The sequence below is a fragment of the Aspergillus puulaauensis genome, chromosome 3 (assembly GCF_016861865.1).
Source record: "Aspergillus puulaauensis MK2 DNA, chromosome 3, nearly complete sequence".
NCBI lineage: Eukaryota > Fungi > Ascomycota > Eurotiomycetes > Eurotiales > Aspergillaceae > Aspergillus > Aspergillus puulaauensis.
In genome coordinates this window covers 3,087,984-3,103,306 of record NC_054859.1, presented here as the reverse complement: position 1 = coordinate 3,103,306, position 15,323 = coordinate 3,087,984, and the positions used below count along the sequence as shown (strand labels likewise).

The following is a 15,323-nucleotide window of genomic DNA, read 5'->3' as shown; positions in this document are numbered from 1 at the left end:
ACATGTCGATTAGCAGCACCCACCGGATTGGCGGGAAGATTTTCAATAGCGGAGAGATTTTTAAAGTTAATTATCCCACAGGACTTTCTTAGCAAGTTAGCTGGAGACGGGATTCTAGCGTGGCCCTAATATACGAGGTGGGAAGCATCAATTCTTTGCCTATCATGGATCATACAGCAGTTAATCCAGTTAATCCATACGAAAGAATGCCAACAAGTCTGTCCATCAAGACCTCGATCCTGGCGCAGACACATCGAAATCAAATCGATCTGGAACCACCAACCCAGCGTCCAGATGGCCCTGCATTTCCAACAGCGAGACTCCATCCCGAAACAGCCAGGGATCGTTCGTTTCTCGCTGCCATGTCTCTAGTTTCCCTCGCAGACTGACGAGGAGCTCTTGATGTGCCGGATCTGAAGCAAGATTGACCGTTTCCGTAGGATCATTCTGGAGGTCGTACAGCTCCTCTGGCGGGCGTTGAATATAGGCTTTCAGAGACCGCTCGCCTATCTTGACGGGCCCTGTCGAAGAATTCCGAATACCCTCCCATGAGAGCGAGGCATAGAGGTCTGTCGAAAAAAGGAAATCCAGCTTCCATGCGATGTTCCGGTGGTACTTGTATCGCCTTGTTCGTAGAAACCGTGTCGGGTAGTAGTTGGTGACCTCGTGGAAGGTATGGGAGCCAAAGGCATGCTGTTCCCAGGTCTCTTCCACTTCTGACTGCGCTAATACAGGTAGCAGAGAGCGGCCTCGTCGCTTAGGCTGACGATTCTGTTGTTCTTCCTCCTTATATCCCGCCCAGTCCAGGACTGTCGGTAGGATATCAGTGAAGGATACCATGTTTGGATTCAGCACCCCTTGGGAAGATGCCCTTGATGACGCCCCTGGCTGGTGGATTATCAGGGGAAGTCGGACACCTGCATCATACAGCGTCGTCTTGGAGTTCAAGAACGGCGGCCCGTTGTCGCTCAGGAAGATAACCAGTGTATCATTTCCATAGCCATGCTCGTTCAGCGAGTCTAAAATAAGGCCAAATCCGCGATCCACGCGACCGATGGCCCGATAGTACTCTGCCAGTTCCTGACGCACCTCGGGGGTATCGCTCAGGAAGCTGGGGACAGCGATATCCTCCGGGCTGTAGGCCGTATCCTCTGACGAGACCGCGGCGTCACCGTTCCCAAACCCGCCACGAGTGTGGTCTCGATGAGGGTCCATATACCCAACAGTCAGGAAGAATGGTCGTTTGTCCTCTCTGGCTTTTTGGAAGAAAGACGACGCTTGTTGGGCAACCCATCTGACGTCCCGGGTAGGGCTTTCCACAACCTCCTCCCATGGATACACCGACAGGGGTCCCACGTGGATCTTCCCTATGATTCCAGTGAGGTATCCAAACTGCCGTAGCAGGCCAGGGGCAGTTTGGATATGATCGAATGTCATAAAGTGGTGAGTGTAGTGGTTCAGCCCGTACTGGCCATTTTCATGAGTATGGAGGCCCGTGTAGAGAACAGACCGACTCCCGCTGCAGGATGCGGTGCTTGCGAAGGCATTATCGAAGACGGTACTCCTGCGAGCGAACGAGTCTATACTGGGCGTCTTTATGTTCTTGTCGCCGTAACAGCCGAGAGATCGGCCAAGGTCGTCGGCTATAACCAGGAGGACGTTCTTGTGTGAAGACATGTTGACAGTACCAACCAAACATTGAGAGTGAGAGCACGTCTGCTTTCATTTCCTTTAGGCCCGTTACTTTCTTATGGACACGAACCTATGGGACTGCGGAGCAATTGCGCGGAGAGATTATGCACTGGCGCATGATGGATCGTCTGCACGAGATGGCGCGATCGTTCGGCCCAATAGCACAATTATTGGTCATTCTCTCCGGCACTAGTTAGTTAGTTAGTTAGTTACTTCTTTACTGAAGGCTGAATCACTCTGTTCCGTCCCTCATCTGCCCAGATACTGACAACTGGCAACCTACTCTGGAGCACCTACTGCACTGCACCAAACTGGTCGTCCTCTCATCGCCCCACTATTTGGTTTTATTTCTATTCCAATGTGGAAACGAGCGTGCGATCCATGCGCCGCGCGAAAAGCCAAATGTGATCGGCATTCGCCGTGCCAGCGGTGCAAGGCGCATAATCTCTCCTGCACAACCGTACGCGTATCCGCAAAGCCAGGCCCCAAAGGCCCATGGTCCAACAGAAGAAAATCTCGTACCAAGACTCAAAAACTTTCCCCGGGAGCAGAGCCTGGTAAGTGCCGAGCAGCCAATACGTCGGGGTCGAATATTGCATCCCCCGCGTCGGAAACGAGACCTGGTTCCACCAACAATCATATAGCACGAGATGAACTACTGCAGTATCTCTACATCTACCTGCAGGAGTCGTACACTCTCTGGCCGGTCATTGACGTAGAGCGCATGAGCAGCCGCCTTCTGAACACAGCAGATGTTTCAGCATACGCTCTCTGCACTGCAATCAGCGCAGTTATCCTCCAGCGGACAGCTCAATATCGAATACCAGATAATGGACAGAGCTATCCAGGCATAACTGAACACTCGATACTGGCAGCAGAATCCAAGAAAGCGCGAACATCTCTGCTATACAGCCCAAGGCCTGACCTTGATATCCTACTGTCCTCATTTTTCTTGCACATTTACTCTGCAAATGCAGGCAAAATACGTGAGGCCACACTGCTTCTTCGAGAGGCAATCACTGTCGCACAATTACTCGAGCTTGATCAGGGTATGCATTACGCCAATCTGCCAATCGAGGAAGCCCAGCTTCATCTCAGGATCGTCTGGTTGCTTCATATCACAGAAAGGTGCGTTACGAAACAGATTTCTTCTCTCAGCTCCCTTCTAAAGCCAATAAAACCAGAGGACACACCACCCGATTTGACTTCCCAAGGATCTTGCATCTCGACCCAAACCTCCCACCGCTGCAGGCAGCAGAGGATCCCTCATCTTTACTACCATTCACAAGCATGTGCCAGCTCTTCCAGACCTTTGGACACGCCATGGACGACGTGTTACCGGGTGCCATATCCGATTTCTTCCACGGCATGGACATATGCCTCCAGAATACGCAAGAGCCGATACCCGGTAGCGCTGTTTCAGTTTCACAGCTCGTCGACTTCCTCATCACGAAACAGTGGATGAGAATGGTTCTGTGGAAGCGTGCTATTTTCCACGTCGAATTATCGGATGACATACAAGGCAGTCTCAGTGTCGCCTTTCCTGAACAGGTGGCTCGAATGGCAGCGAAGTATATTGTCGATTTCCCGCGGGAGCTTGTCGAAGCCCATGGGCTTGGAATGGTACGTAGTATCTCTCTCTCTCTCTCTCTCTCTCTTTTTCAATTCTGGCAACAAGAAAGATCGAAGATGTTAACCGCAAGACAGCATATGAAGCTAGCAGACATTGCAATCTCCGTCGCGGATATGGTCTCCTGCATGCCTCGTATCTCAGCACATCATCATCGCACACGCGTTGGTGCGGTAGATGTATTGAAATACCTAGCCGGATTCATATTCTCCATCTCGAACAGTGTGAACCCTCGCCTCGGCCTTTTGCAAGAGAAGGTCTCTGGCGAGGCCTGGAGTTCCCCATTGGAGTACCCGCCATGGGGGAATAATCGGCCTGACGACATCTATCGAGGTATTAAGAAGCGGAAGTTGATGCTAGATCTTGTGGCATTAGAATAAAGTGCACCCCTTGTTGATGTGCTGTTCGTAGTTGCTCAGGGCGGACGCGAATCGGGTCTACACCTGTTAGTACATGTCCACCGAGATCAACCTGCCAACAAGAATCTCAATAACATTAAGCAATCAGCCTAAATATCAACTGCTCTATCCTCCGGCGAGAAGGGCCTCACCCTAATCTCGCAGCTCCATAATATGCAGTCGCTGGTCGGTTCTTCTGGCATGCACAATTGCACAGCCCCGCAGGAAGATTGGCCCCAGGATGAGAATGAGGGTCAGGAACACCAATGGCTTGCCAGCTTGGGCAGTTCCTGGACTAAGTGAGCTGCCAAGATAAACTGGATGTTGGTTCCTGAAACGGGGCAAATCAAGACAACTCAGCCCCCAACCCAGCCCTGAGTGCGGCCCTATAAGGCGTTCCGTTCGTGATTGCCGACAGGCACCAAGACGGCCAAGACGATCCGTCGAGTGTAGTCTGGCACGCGGTTGTCTCACAGGCTGCAGAGATAGTGAGGCAATGAGACTCTGGGGTGAGGAGGGTTGCCTATATTAATGGACGGTTCCCATCTTTGCATTCTCCATACACGACCGACAGCAAACAGCCATGAAGATCCAGATCTCTTTGTTAGCGGCATTCGCTGCTGCAGTCCCGTCTCTTGGTGATTACTATTCATTCGCTTTATAATGTTGTCTAACTCCATCAGGCGCTGAGACCAGGGAATGCAACACCGCCGACGGCGAATCCCTCAGCCTGACCAGCCCTGACCAACTGGACGCATTCAAAGGCTGCACGATCCTCAACGGAGCCATTGAAATCGAAGCCGACTACAAGGGCGACTTCGTCCTCAACGGCGTAACCGAAGTCCACGGAAACATTTCCACCGTCACGGATGGCGCCGAAGGGCTGGGCCTGTTCGAGCTGCTCGATCTCGTAGAAATCGATAGCATTCATCTCCAAGGGATATCTGGCGATGTCCATCTACCGAGCCTTGAGCGCACTGGCGATCTCCAGCTCGTCCAGAAGAAAGATAAGGGAGAGGTTGACCTGGGGTCTCTCGTCGAGGCAGAGAGCGTGTTGGTTCTGGGTAGTTGGACGAGGTATGCATCTGGAAACCCACGATGACAACATATCTAACAACCACAGCACGAACTTTGAATCGTTGAAGACTGTCGCGAAACAGATCCAGTTCTGCGGCTCGACGGACTGTGGTATCTACCCCAGCACCGAGTTCCCGTACATCGCTGTGGACCTGCCTTCGCTTGAAGAGACGGATTATCTCGAGGTGGCTGGGACGGTCAACAGGTTCGGTTATTCAAGCACTGATGCTCGCTCATACTGATGGAACTCAGGTTCTCCGTCCCAAAGCTAGAAGTGGTCGGACGCGCAGATGAGCCTTCGCTTGATGGCAGCCAGGGACTACGTATAAACATCCAAGCCGGGGATGAAACGCTGGACTTTGACGCTCCTAAGATGCACACCCTGACTGGAAAACTGGAGGTCTTCGGTGCCGTTACTGGGTTTGTTTTGCACCAATACATCTCGAACAGGAAGACAAGCTCTGACTACTTCATAGACTAAGCATGGGCGCCCTGGGCGAGACAGACGTCGGGGCTACCATAAACCCTGATGCTCCTCTCGATATCTATTCCACGATTGAAACAGCGAAGCATTTCTATCTGTGGCATGACATCAACACGTTCGTTAAGCATCCCCATATAGATAGCTCAGAGTTACACTAACGACTTCATTTCCTAGTGTCTACCTCCCCAAGATGAGAGACCTGGGAATGATCAGCACCGACTACGCAAAAAGAATCCCCTGCAACGACACCCTCTATCAACTATGGGGGAAAACGCCAGGCAGTAGTGAAAATCCCTGCTTGAACTATGATTTCCCGCAGGACCCTGCCACAGAGCTAGATAGTACGAGTAGTACTCCTAGTTCCACCCCGAGTCCTAGTAGTTCAGGCAACGCAGACAGTACGAGCGATGGCGACCCCAGCGGTGATGCAAATGCAAGCTCTGATAACAACTCCCAGGATTCTGAAAGTGACGCCGATGAGGAGGATGCTGGAAATGGTGCTGACCGAGTTTTATCTGTATCGGTTGGTGCTGGTCTTATTATGGCAGGTCTTATACTAGGTTCTTTGCTATAAAGATGTTTTGATATTTTCATAAATTGATTCCTGATACTACTGTTTTGGGTGAACAATAGAGAGTCCAACTCATTTCTTGGCTACTCCTACTTTAATTTCCAGTCCAAATGCCCAATCGTCCTGGCTGTAAGCCCTACCTGGCACGAGTAATCAGCGACCTGCTCGCAAATGACGTCATTCCACTTCACCCGTTCAATAATTAATACCTATATCTTTCGACAAAAGAACCGGCATTGGGATATCGTCTCTACCGGGTGGAGCCATGCCTTGCAAGGGTGTCATTGAATAGCAGTGGCCGATGGCGCCAAGTTCGCCAGTGCGTGGCGCTATATTTCCATCCCGGACGGCTGCCTGGTTTCCTCCTCTCACCGTTCAAGCCACGGCGAGTTCACTGGAGCCACGTATCTGCCAGCGGAAACGCTGGGCACGCCGGGCACGCCGGGCACGATGGATCAGGTCATCTGAGTCGAGTCAGATGGTGGTATCTCGTAACCGTGGGTTTGGCCACGCAGTTTCCTAAGCCCACGGATGGCCTACGGCCTCACTGTGGGTCTCTCCGGCCTGTGGGCCAGGAGATGATTGATTGGCGCGTGGGGATCGCGCCGGTGGATGGATTGTGCACGGGCGCGTCGCCCTGACTGGGGTGGTGTGATGGGGTGGAAGGGGGGAATGGTGCTGTTGCGAGTGGGGCGCGACGGAGGCAGGGTATTTGAGGGCGGGCGTTGCCCCCTCTGGTTGGGGTTGCTTGGGTCTGGTGTGGAATTCCGTGCGAAGGAGTGTCCACGATGTCGTCGTGCCAGCAGGATGGATCGGGTTGCACTGGGGATTGCTCTGCCCGGGCGCTGGAGATGGTGGGTGATCTGGGCAGGCGGTATGATTTGGGGTGTGTACGGGTGCTGGGGGGGGTGGCGGTCGGGATGCTTGAGAGGTTGATCGGAGCAGCCGCCCTTGGGCGCCCTTCCGTTAGGGTTGGCGACCTGTTGGGGGAATTGGATATGGTCGCGGAGGCGTCTCGATGGGCGACGGGGGAGCTGGCGGAACCGGATGATGCGGAGGGGCGGACATCGGCATCTGCATCGGCATCGGAGGAAAAGGTAAGTGTGTTCGTGTTATCAGAAATTATGACCATCTATCTCCTTTTAGTGTATGTGGCTGACCTTACAGGATGGTGATGGTGATATTGAGATGCCGGATGCCCCCCCCTGGATAGGATGTGACGACCCAGCATGTTGCATCTTGATTCTACCAGAATCAAGTTGCTAGTGCAGATCGTACACCTGTAGGGGTTTTGGGATGAGATGTTGGATAGCAGATGGGATGGATTGGAGATAGGTGAAGAATGGGAGAATATGTTGGTCAGAGTAAACCTAGCCTCGCTGGTGATGATTGTAGCTGAAGCAATAGTAAATCTGTAGAGTAATAAACCTTTAACCAGGAGCAGCCTCACCATGTTCCTCCATGGCTTGCATTTCCATGACTGTAGCCTCACTGGGCTGTGATATATGCGGGGCAGATTTGCTTCGATATCTTCAACTGGACCAATCACAGTGCTTTGCGCGCAACAACGTTTCCACCACGAATCAGATCGTTAAGCAAGGTCATTCTAGCTTGCATTCCCAACGGCAGATAAGCAGTATAACTTAGAGACATCTCTCTCACAGCTCCAGTCCACACTTCTCCGAGTCAGTTTCACAATGGAGGATACAGTCTCAAGGTCCGTTGACCAAGCGAGCCCAAGTCTCCGCGACCTCAGCATTAAAGTAAGGACCCTACCCTTCCTCTGTTCAAGATGATACTGACTTGTAAGATCCACGAAAACCCCGAACTCAACTACGCCGAGCACAGAGCCCACAGCGAAATTTGCAACTTCCTCACCAGCCAGGGCCTCAATATCACCATAACCCCCAAAGCCTACGGCCTCGACACATCCTTCCTCGCCGAATACGGCCAGGGCGGCCGGGTGGTAACCTTCTGCGCCGAGTACGATGCCCTGCCTAAGATCGGGCACGGCTGCGGCCACAATCTCATAGCAGTCACCTCCATCGCCGCATTCCTGGCCTCCGTCGCAGTCCTCAAGGAGAGCAACACCCCCGGAAGAGTGCGTCTGCTAGGCTGCCCTGCTGAAGAAGGCGGCGGCGGGAAAATAAAGCTCATCAACGCGGGCGCATTCACAGGGACTGATGCCGCGCTCATGAGCCACCCCCTCTCGCATCTGCCGCATATCAGCGCCCGCTCTGCGGGTGTCGCGTACGGGACATGTTTGGCTGCAGTAGGGTTCTCGGCCAGGTTTAATGGGAAGCCCGCGCATGCAGGTCAGACGCCATGGTTGGGACTGAATGCTCTTGATGCGGCTTCCCTGACGTACTCGGCGGTGGGTTTGCTCAGACAGCATATCAAGCCAACCGATCGGATCGGAATCATTCTTCCAGAGGGGGGGGCGGCGACAAATATCATCCCTGATAAGGGTGCCATCGAATGCACTGTTCGATCGGCGACGTTGAATGATATGCAGAGTTTGCGGACCAAGGTTGAGAACTGCTGTCGTGGGGCTGCGTTGGCTACGGGGTGTACTGTTGATATTGTCCCAGGGTGGGTTCTGTTTCTTCTCCCTATAGGGTCTGGCAGTGGCGATGCTAACATTGTTAGAATGGACGCCTATGCCGATATTCGCCCGAACGACAGTCTATGCTCCGAGTTCACTCGGTATATGGGCACCCTAGGGCGAGAATACTACTGTGATTTGCAGCTAAAGGATGTTGGCACATTCAGCACTGACATGGGTACGACCTCTTTCAACACAGTGGGACCAGTACTGACGAGAAATAGGCAATGTCAGTTATGAAGTCCCTTCATTCCACGGCCTCCATTTCATCCCCACGCCCGGCGGGACGGCCATGCACACGGAGGGATTCCGCGATGCTGCGAAAACACAAGAGGCTCACGATGTCTGCATGGGTGTTGCGAAGGGTCTGGCTGTAGCTGGGTTACGGGTTCTATTTGATGATGGATTTGCGGCGCAGGCGAAGGCCGATTTCGAGCAGGATAGGAAGTTCAGATAGAGGTATACCTCTATACCCTGATTTATACTTCTGTGGATGCTTGGAAACTCGCTATAATCTAGGTTTTGAGGATATAATCTCGACTGTAGCTAATCTTTCTGGACTGAATACTCAAACAGAAACGAACTTCTCATGTCCATCCCACAGACTAACCAGCAAAGACCTCTCCCCAACCCAAGGCGAGCGCGCATGCTGCGACATATTAGGGCAAGCCTGCGATATTCATTGAGACACATACCTGAACAGTATAATTATCCACCAAGGCCACATCCCCCTCCTCCCAGGGAACAAGAAACCCAATCTCATCCGAAATCTGCAACAGTCTCTCCAAATACTCCCTCGGAATCTCAGACCCATCGCCATACGTAGTCGGGAGATGAATCCCACCATCGACACCCTTCCACGGCGGCGCAAGAGCCTTTCGATCACGCTGGCGGCCATAGACACCGCCGAGACCATTAAACGGTACAATCTGGCCGGTTGATTCGATTCGTCTGAAAGCGGGGAGGCGCTGAAGGACGTGCAGGGCCCCGTTGGGCTGCCATTCGGCGTCTGCTTGGAGATGGGTTTTCAGGACTTGTTCGACTTTATCCCGTTTTGTTGCGAGCGAGTCGCCTTGGCTTATGGTGAATCCGTACGAGTCTTGCCAGTTCCAGCCGATGGTTAGGGATTCCGGGTCTTCTTTTGCTGGGTAGTATTGGCGGCCGATTATTCCTTCATTCGTCAGTACTAGTTGTAGTAGTAGATTAGATGCTGGAAAGTGCTTTGATACCCTTTTCAATCAACGTATCAACAAACTCCGGAAGCTCCTCTCGAATCCTATCATAAAGCTCCACCGTTGACAGAAGAGGTGTTTGTCCACCTGGAACCACGTCAGTATTTCCCACCAGCGACTTACTACGACATACCCTGCTCAGGAACCTTCTGAGAAAAAAAGAACACAATCCCCGGGAAGTGCGCACTCCGGCCGTACTCATTATGATAGTAGAACTTGACATTGGGAGGCTCCTCATTCGCCGTCTTCACATTCCCTCCCAGAGTGGTTCTCTTCCCGGACAGCCCGACCTCCTGGTGCGGTTGTGGGAATTTGAAGGCCTCTGTGAATTTTGATAGATCTTCTGCAGTGCGGATGGGAAGCCCGCGGAATAATATCGCTCCATCTGCTATTCGTCAGCTATTCCGACTTGGGTGGTGAGGGATTGAGAGCTACGTTGTGTCAGGAGGGTGTTGAATATGCCCTCATCTATAAGGGGCTCGAGATGCTTGATTGCGGCATCTACGTCTGTGAATGTCGCTCCCTCCGTCGTTTTAACTCCAAGAGGAAATGCCTTGTCGTGGACAACGCGGCTGTCCGGTATATCGAAGATTTCGAAAGACGCTGTGGCTGCGAATGGATCTTGTGGTTCGTTGGACCCCATTGCGGAGACTTGCGACGACGACCTTTACAAAAAGGCAGGGAACGCAGGTCTAGAGTCTAATAAGTACATCTAACAGAAGGATTCAACGATGCAGTGCCGCCGGTTGCACCATAGTAGGGCTGGCTCTCGTCAGCAACATAGTGATCTCGCCATTGGAGTAGGTGATGATTCATTTAGCCATCAGCTGCAGCCGCGACTGGTAGCTATTGAAGACTTAAGCTTAAAAGTTTGACATGGATGCTGATTACTTGTTATTCCCTGTAAAATATAATGTCTTCTTCCGTTGAGAATGGCGATGGCCCACAAGCCCATGCAGAACAATCAACAGAGATGGCAAAGGGGAAATCTTCCTGGCGGAACATCTTGTGGGATTCGTGGGACAAGCCAGCTGAGGTAAAAAAGAAAATGGCCATTTTTCTCGAGCAGAAGTTGTTAATATTTGACAGGAAAGGAAACTGTTATTGAAGATGGACCTCACGCTTATGACGTTCGGCTGCCTGGGCACATTTATCAAGTACTTGGATAAGTATGACATCAATGTCCATAATCAGCTTTCCATATCTAATTTGTTTTAGGTCCAACCTCCAGAATGCATTCGTCAGTGGGATGAAGGAAGAGATGTCCCTGTATGGGAATGTGCGTACCCTGAACATTGATTGACCAGCCCTAACAGCCCAGCAGGAAATGAATTACGCCAACACCGCATACGCAGTTGCCAATGTACGTCGTCTTAGTAGCCGAATTTCTATTATTAGCTAACTCGGCAGATAATTGCAATATGGCCAGTGAACCTCCTCCTCACGCGCACAAACCCGCGCTGGTTCATCCCCTTCCTCGAAATCGGATGGACGATTATCACCTTCGCGCAGTCTTCAATGTCAAAACCAGTCCACATGTACGTGCTGCGAGCAATACTGGTGGTATTTGAGACCGGCCATTTCTCGGCCATGATGTACCTCTGCGGTGCGTGGTACCAGAAGGAGGAATTGTCGCGGCGCATCGCTATCATCAACATGACCACGGCGATAGGGCCGATGTTTTCGAGTTATCTGCAGGCCGCGGCGTATAATGGATTGAATGGTGTACATGGGAAGGCTGGGTGGCGGTGGTTGTTTATTATTGATGGTATGCTCTATATCTGCTACTTATTCAAGGTCTGACTCTCGCCAGGCGTTATATCGTTAGGGGTTATTCTGCCTCAAATCCTCTTCTATCCCGACGTCCCAGCTCGCCAGAAGCCGGATCGTCTATTTACTGCCAGGGTATGCATCCAAGTCCATTACTTGCTTTCTTTAACAGCCTACAGGAAATCGAACTGGCACGAAATCGAAACCCAAAGGAAGGACGAGTCAGACAGGGCCAATTTACAATGAAACAAATCAAGAGATGGTTTTTCACATTGGATATAGTATGTCCCTCCAATGTCGAAGCATAACAGCTCTAACCTTTTTATAGTGGCTCCTCTGGTTAATCTCCTTGTAAGTATTTCACTGCAGCAGCAATCTTGTAACTAACTAACACCACCAGCTGCAACTGCGTCTGCCAACAACCACTGCTATCCATGTCCTACTGGCTCAAAGCCTGGAACGAAATAAAGCCAGGCTCCTACACCGTCGCCCAAATCAGTACCTATCCCTTTCCACCCACCAACCCTGAAATTCAAATCCAAACCTAACATCCAACAGACAACTACACAACCCCCATCCAAGCCATAATCGTCATAATCACCCTCTCCATGGCCTGGACAAGCGACACCCTCCTCCACGGGCGCCGCTGGCCCCTTCTCGTTCTCGGCAGCACATCCGCAGCAATAATCTTCCTCACCCTCGCCAGCACACCCGTCTTCCCCACCAACCGCGCAGGCCGGTGGACACTCTACTACCTCTCCGGGCTCTGCCAGGCAAGCTGTTCCATGTTCTGGGCGTGGACGCAGGATACACTCTCCGGGGACCCGGCGACGAGGGCGTTTGCGAGTGCGGGTCTGAATGTGTGGGCTTATGTTGCCGATGCGACGATTCCGTTGGGGCTGTTTAAGACTGTGGATCAGCCCGGTGTTGTGAGTGGGAATTATGCCGCGGCGGGGTTTGCGGTGCTGCATTCGCTGACGGCATTGCTTTTGGCTTATGTGCAGTATCGGAGGGGAGGGGGGAGGGAGGAGGGTGTAGGTGTCGAGGAGGGTGAAGGTAATCGTGTGGAAGAGGGTGGGAATAAGAGTGCGTCTGTAGTGAGGGAATCTACAGTTTAAGAGATGCGGTTTGCCACACTGGCTCTTGTTTGAATAAGATTCTTCTCTCGTGTCTTGTCTCGTAGTATATGCCTTGCAAGTCAGAGTCCTGGGATCCGTCACAGAACATATCTAAAACTCTGGATCTCCCTATCTGTCTTATTCGACAGCTCATCCTGCATCTCATCCGCAGTAGAGATATCCGATGGACGGCCATACAGCCTGTCACGACGCTTATTCTCCCAGGTGTAGTACGCAAACAGGCACCCAAGCCAGAAGATCCCGAGTACCAGCCCAGACAGGGCAGCTTTGATTCCAGTCTGCCAGAATAGTTAGCATGAAGCACCTCATACAGCGTGTTAAATCGACATACCGGATAAGACGGCGCCTCTGACTCCAGGAAGAACTGCGGGCCAACAATATTACCCACACAGTACGCCATGAAGATCAAGGCACTGACAACACTGCGCTTCGTGAAACTAGCGACATTCGACGACATCAAACTCATGGATATCGGGATTCCCATTGCATACGCAATCCCCAGCGACAGCCCAACAAGTCTCGCCGCTTTTTCGTCTGGATTAATCTTCCAAACCATGGCCATTCCCACGACTGAGACGGCAGTGCACAGGGCTAGCATGGCGATACGCGTCGAACGGACGTACGTAGCCACTGTAGATGTAATAACGAGGGCAATGATCTCCACAGCACCAGATGGCATCTGCAGGAGGAGAGATTGGAACGTTCCAAACCCGAAGCCGTTGATGAGGATGGCGAGGAACTATACAAATACCGATTAGCATGGAAGTCTTGCATAGTTACGCACGACAGAGACAGGGACGAGACGGGACGAGACGGGACGGGACGAGACGGGACGGGACGAGACGAGACGTACACTGGTAAGACCGCCATTGGCGAAATTGACACAGATGGTAAACAGAACAAGGAGCCAGGTCTGCGGATCCATGATCGCCTGTCTGGCCTGATCCCATCGGAATTTCCTGTTATCCAGGAGACCGGTTTTGTTCTCTAACGTGCGACGCAGTGCGATCGTGCGCTCGGCCTTGGTCAGGAAGATTACCTGTGCGGGCGAGTCGGGGAGGACGACGATAATGACGATGCCAAAGGCCGATGTAATGGCTCCCAGGATGATGAAGAGCAGCTGCCAGCGGTTTACGCCGGGGGCATCGATATGACCGATGCCGTAGCCGATTAGACCTCCTAGTAGGGCGCCGAGACAGTTTCCGAAGTACCATGCGGATTGACTATTCGTTTATCAGTATATAGTATGTGGGCAGGCGTTGGGTATGTGGGTGTACCGTAGAGGCTGCTCTCTTCTTGTATAGAACATCCCAACGATCAATGAGAATCCAGGGGCAACTGCAGCCTCTCCTACACCTAGGAAGAATCTGGCGGTCATGAGGCCAGCGAAGTTCTTGCTTGCTGCGTGGCACATGAGAATGCCTCCCCAGAGGAAGCTAAAACTGTCAACATGTTGTTGAGATACTTAATAGTAGGGAAGGCAAACATTGTAGTTCCCAGGTACTTCCCAATAGGCAGCCGAACGATCAGATACGAGCTCGGCCAGCTCCATGCGAGATACCCAAAGTAGAAGATGGCCGAGGTCCACGAATACTGGTTTCCGTGCAAGTTCTATTCAGATTAGATAGGGACGAGAAGGGTGGACAACGTGGAAGGCTGACCAGGTCTTCACGCAGATTGAAGAGCGTCGCTTGGCTGAGAATCAGCTTGTCCACGAACTGTAAGAAGTAGGCGAAGCACATCAACGGGAGCAGGCTGAACTGTTAGTACTAGCTGGGTCAGGGAATAAGGAGCGTACATTAAATCGAGTTTCCGGCGCACTCTGTTGGCCTCTTCAGGGTCCAGTTCAAGCTCGAGGACTTCCCCCAGATCCACTTCATTTGTTCTCTGCTTCGTGGCAGGGAAGATGCCCTCCTTCTGGGCTTCTGGGGCCTCTCCCATGCTCTGTGATTTCTCCATTGCTAACGATTCAGATATGGTGGCGATGAAACAAACAAGCAACAAGACAAGCCGGGCTGGGGGCTCTTAAACCCTGGGCGAAGATAGGGACCCGTGCACGATCAGCACTCTGCGGGGAATAAAGATAAACATTCGACTTCTAAAACGGAATCCCCGCATCTTTCCCGCATATTTCCCGCTATCAGTGCTCTGTTTGCTGCTGGTGATGTGGGTACCTGGTTACCTATCAGGAGGAGCATGTTGCGCCACTCGCGTGTTATCGCAGTCACAGTTGGAGTCTGCAATGATTGCTGGTGATAGTCGGCTACCAGACCAGTTATCTCCCTGCCCTCTGCGGAATTTGCCCGTGCTCGCTTGGCTTAAAATTATACGAACCGGTGCCACTCTTATCAGAGGACTCCGCGGAATGAGGCTTTTCAATTCAGGGTCCATGTTACGGATAGTATTGCACAAAGTATTGTGGCTTTGAGACAGCTGATAGCAACCAAGCTGATAGTAACGAAGCTGCATGGTTTGATGTGGCGGTCTAGCCTCTTGCTTTATTCGCTGTATCGGCTCTCCCTATTCCTCCACTTATTGTCGTTGTCCTGGTAAATCATATCGCCACTAAAGCCGAGATAGTGAGGTTAATTCTATTCACTCAATAGCTCCGCAGTTGGATCTGATGCTAAATTTCAAAGGCACAAGCACGGGGCTTTGGGTACTACAAGTGGAACTGCACGCAAATGTCGACCTGCGACGTAAATATACATATCTATCCATCTGG

General features: G+C 51.9%; 8 protein-coding genes across 8 annotated transcripts; 5 read left to right on the top strand and 3 right to left on the bottom strand.

Moving 5' to 3' along the window:
• Positions 1-225: 225 nt before the first annotated feature.
• APUU_31230S (sulfatase family protein) lies at positions 226-1,677 on the bottom strand (the record flags this gene model as incomplete). The annotated part of the gene is made up of 1 exon (XM_041702411.1): positions 226-1,677. The coding sequence occupies one exon, from the start codon at positions 1,675-1,677 to the stop codon at positions 226-228; it is 1,452 nt and encodes a 483-aa protein (XP_041555199.1).
• A 373-nt stretch (positions 1,678-2,050) lies between these two features.
• On the top strand, positions 2,051-3,702 carry APUU_31229A (Zn(II)2Cys6 transcription factor; the record flags this gene model as incomplete). The annotated part of the gene is made up of 4 exons (XM_041702410.1): positions 2,051-2,249; positions 2,337-2,820; positions 2,877-3,315; positions 3,400-3,702. 4 exons carry the CDS (start codon positions 2,051-2,053, stop codon positions 3,700-3,702), a joined length of 1,425 nt encoding a protein of 474 aa, XP_041555198.1.
• Positions 3,703-4,303: 601 nt separating this feature from the next.
• On the top strand, positions 4,304-5,746 carry APUU_31228A (uncharacterized protein; the record flags this gene model as incomplete). Its single annotated transcript, XM_041702409.1, has 7 exons — positions 4,304-4,358; positions 4,404-4,797; positions 4,844-5,002; positions 5,050-5,217; positions 5,274-5,396; positions 5,456-5,679; positions 5,739-5,746. The coding sequence occupies 7 exons, from the start codon at positions 4,304-4,306 to the stop codon at positions 5,744-5,746; spliced, it is 1,131 nt and encodes a 376-aa protein (XP_041555197.1).
• Positions 5,747-6,772: 1,026 nt separating this feature from the next.
• On the top strand, positions 6,773-7,118 carry APUU_31227A (uncharacterized protein; the record flags this gene model as incomplete). Its single annotated transcript, XM_041702408.1, has 2 exons — positions 6,773-6,949; positions 7,020-7,118. 2 exons carry the CDS (start codon positions 6,773-6,775, stop codon positions 7,116-7,118), a joined length of 276 nt encoding a protein of 91 aa, XP_041555196.1.
• Positions 7,119-7,549: 431 nt separating this feature from the next.
• Positions 7,550-8,914, top strand: APUU_31226A (M20 family metallopeptidase; the record flags this gene model as incomplete). Its single annotated transcript, XM_041702406.1, has 3 exons — positions 7,550-7,615; positions 7,663-8,635; positions 8,682-8,914. 3 exons carry the CDS (start codon positions 7,550-7,552, stop codon positions 8,912-8,914), a joined length of 1,272 nt encoding a protein of 423 aa, XP_041555195.1.
• A 111-nt stretch (positions 8,915-9,025) lies between these two features.
• On the bottom strand, positions 9,026-10,332 carry APUU_31225S (uncharacterized protein; the record flags this gene model as incomplete). Its single annotated transcript, XM_041702405.1, has 5 exons — positions 9,026-9,106; positions 9,153-9,628; positions 9,687-9,776; positions 9,823-10,074; positions 10,125-10,332. 5 exons carry the CDS (start codon positions 10,330-10,332, stop codon positions 9,026-9,028), a joined length of 1,107 nt encoding a protein of 368 aa, XP_041555194.1.
• Positions 10,333-10,799: 467 nt separating this feature from the next.
• On the top strand, positions 10,800-12,577 carry APUU_31224A (uncharacterized protein; the record flags this gene model as incomplete). The annotated part of the gene is made up of 9 exons (XM_041702404.1): positions 10,800-10,858; positions 10,908-10,968; positions 11,011-11,052; positions 11,100-11,457; positions 11,503-11,594; positions 11,639-11,740; positions 11,788-11,810; positions 11,860-11,957; positions 12,018-12,577. The coding sequence occupies 9 exons, from the start codon at positions 10,800-10,802 to the stop codon at positions 12,575-12,577; spliced, it is 1,395 nt and encodes a 464-aa protein (XP_041555193.1).
• A 98-nt stretch (positions 12,578-12,675) lies between these two features.
• On the bottom strand, positions 12,676-14,557 carry APUU_31223S (uncharacterized protein; the record flags this gene model as incomplete). The annotated part of the gene is made up of 7 exons (XM_041702403.1): positions 12,676-12,876; positions 12,930-13,337; positions 13,452-13,821; positions 13,876-14,034; positions 14,085-14,209; positions 14,260-14,353; positions 14,397-14,557. The coding sequence occupies 7 exons, from the start codon at positions 14,555-14,557 to the stop codon at positions 12,676-12,678; spliced, it is 1,518 nt and encodes a 505-aa protein (XP_041555192.1).
• Between the last annotated feature and the right edge of the window lie 766 nt (positions 14,558-15,323).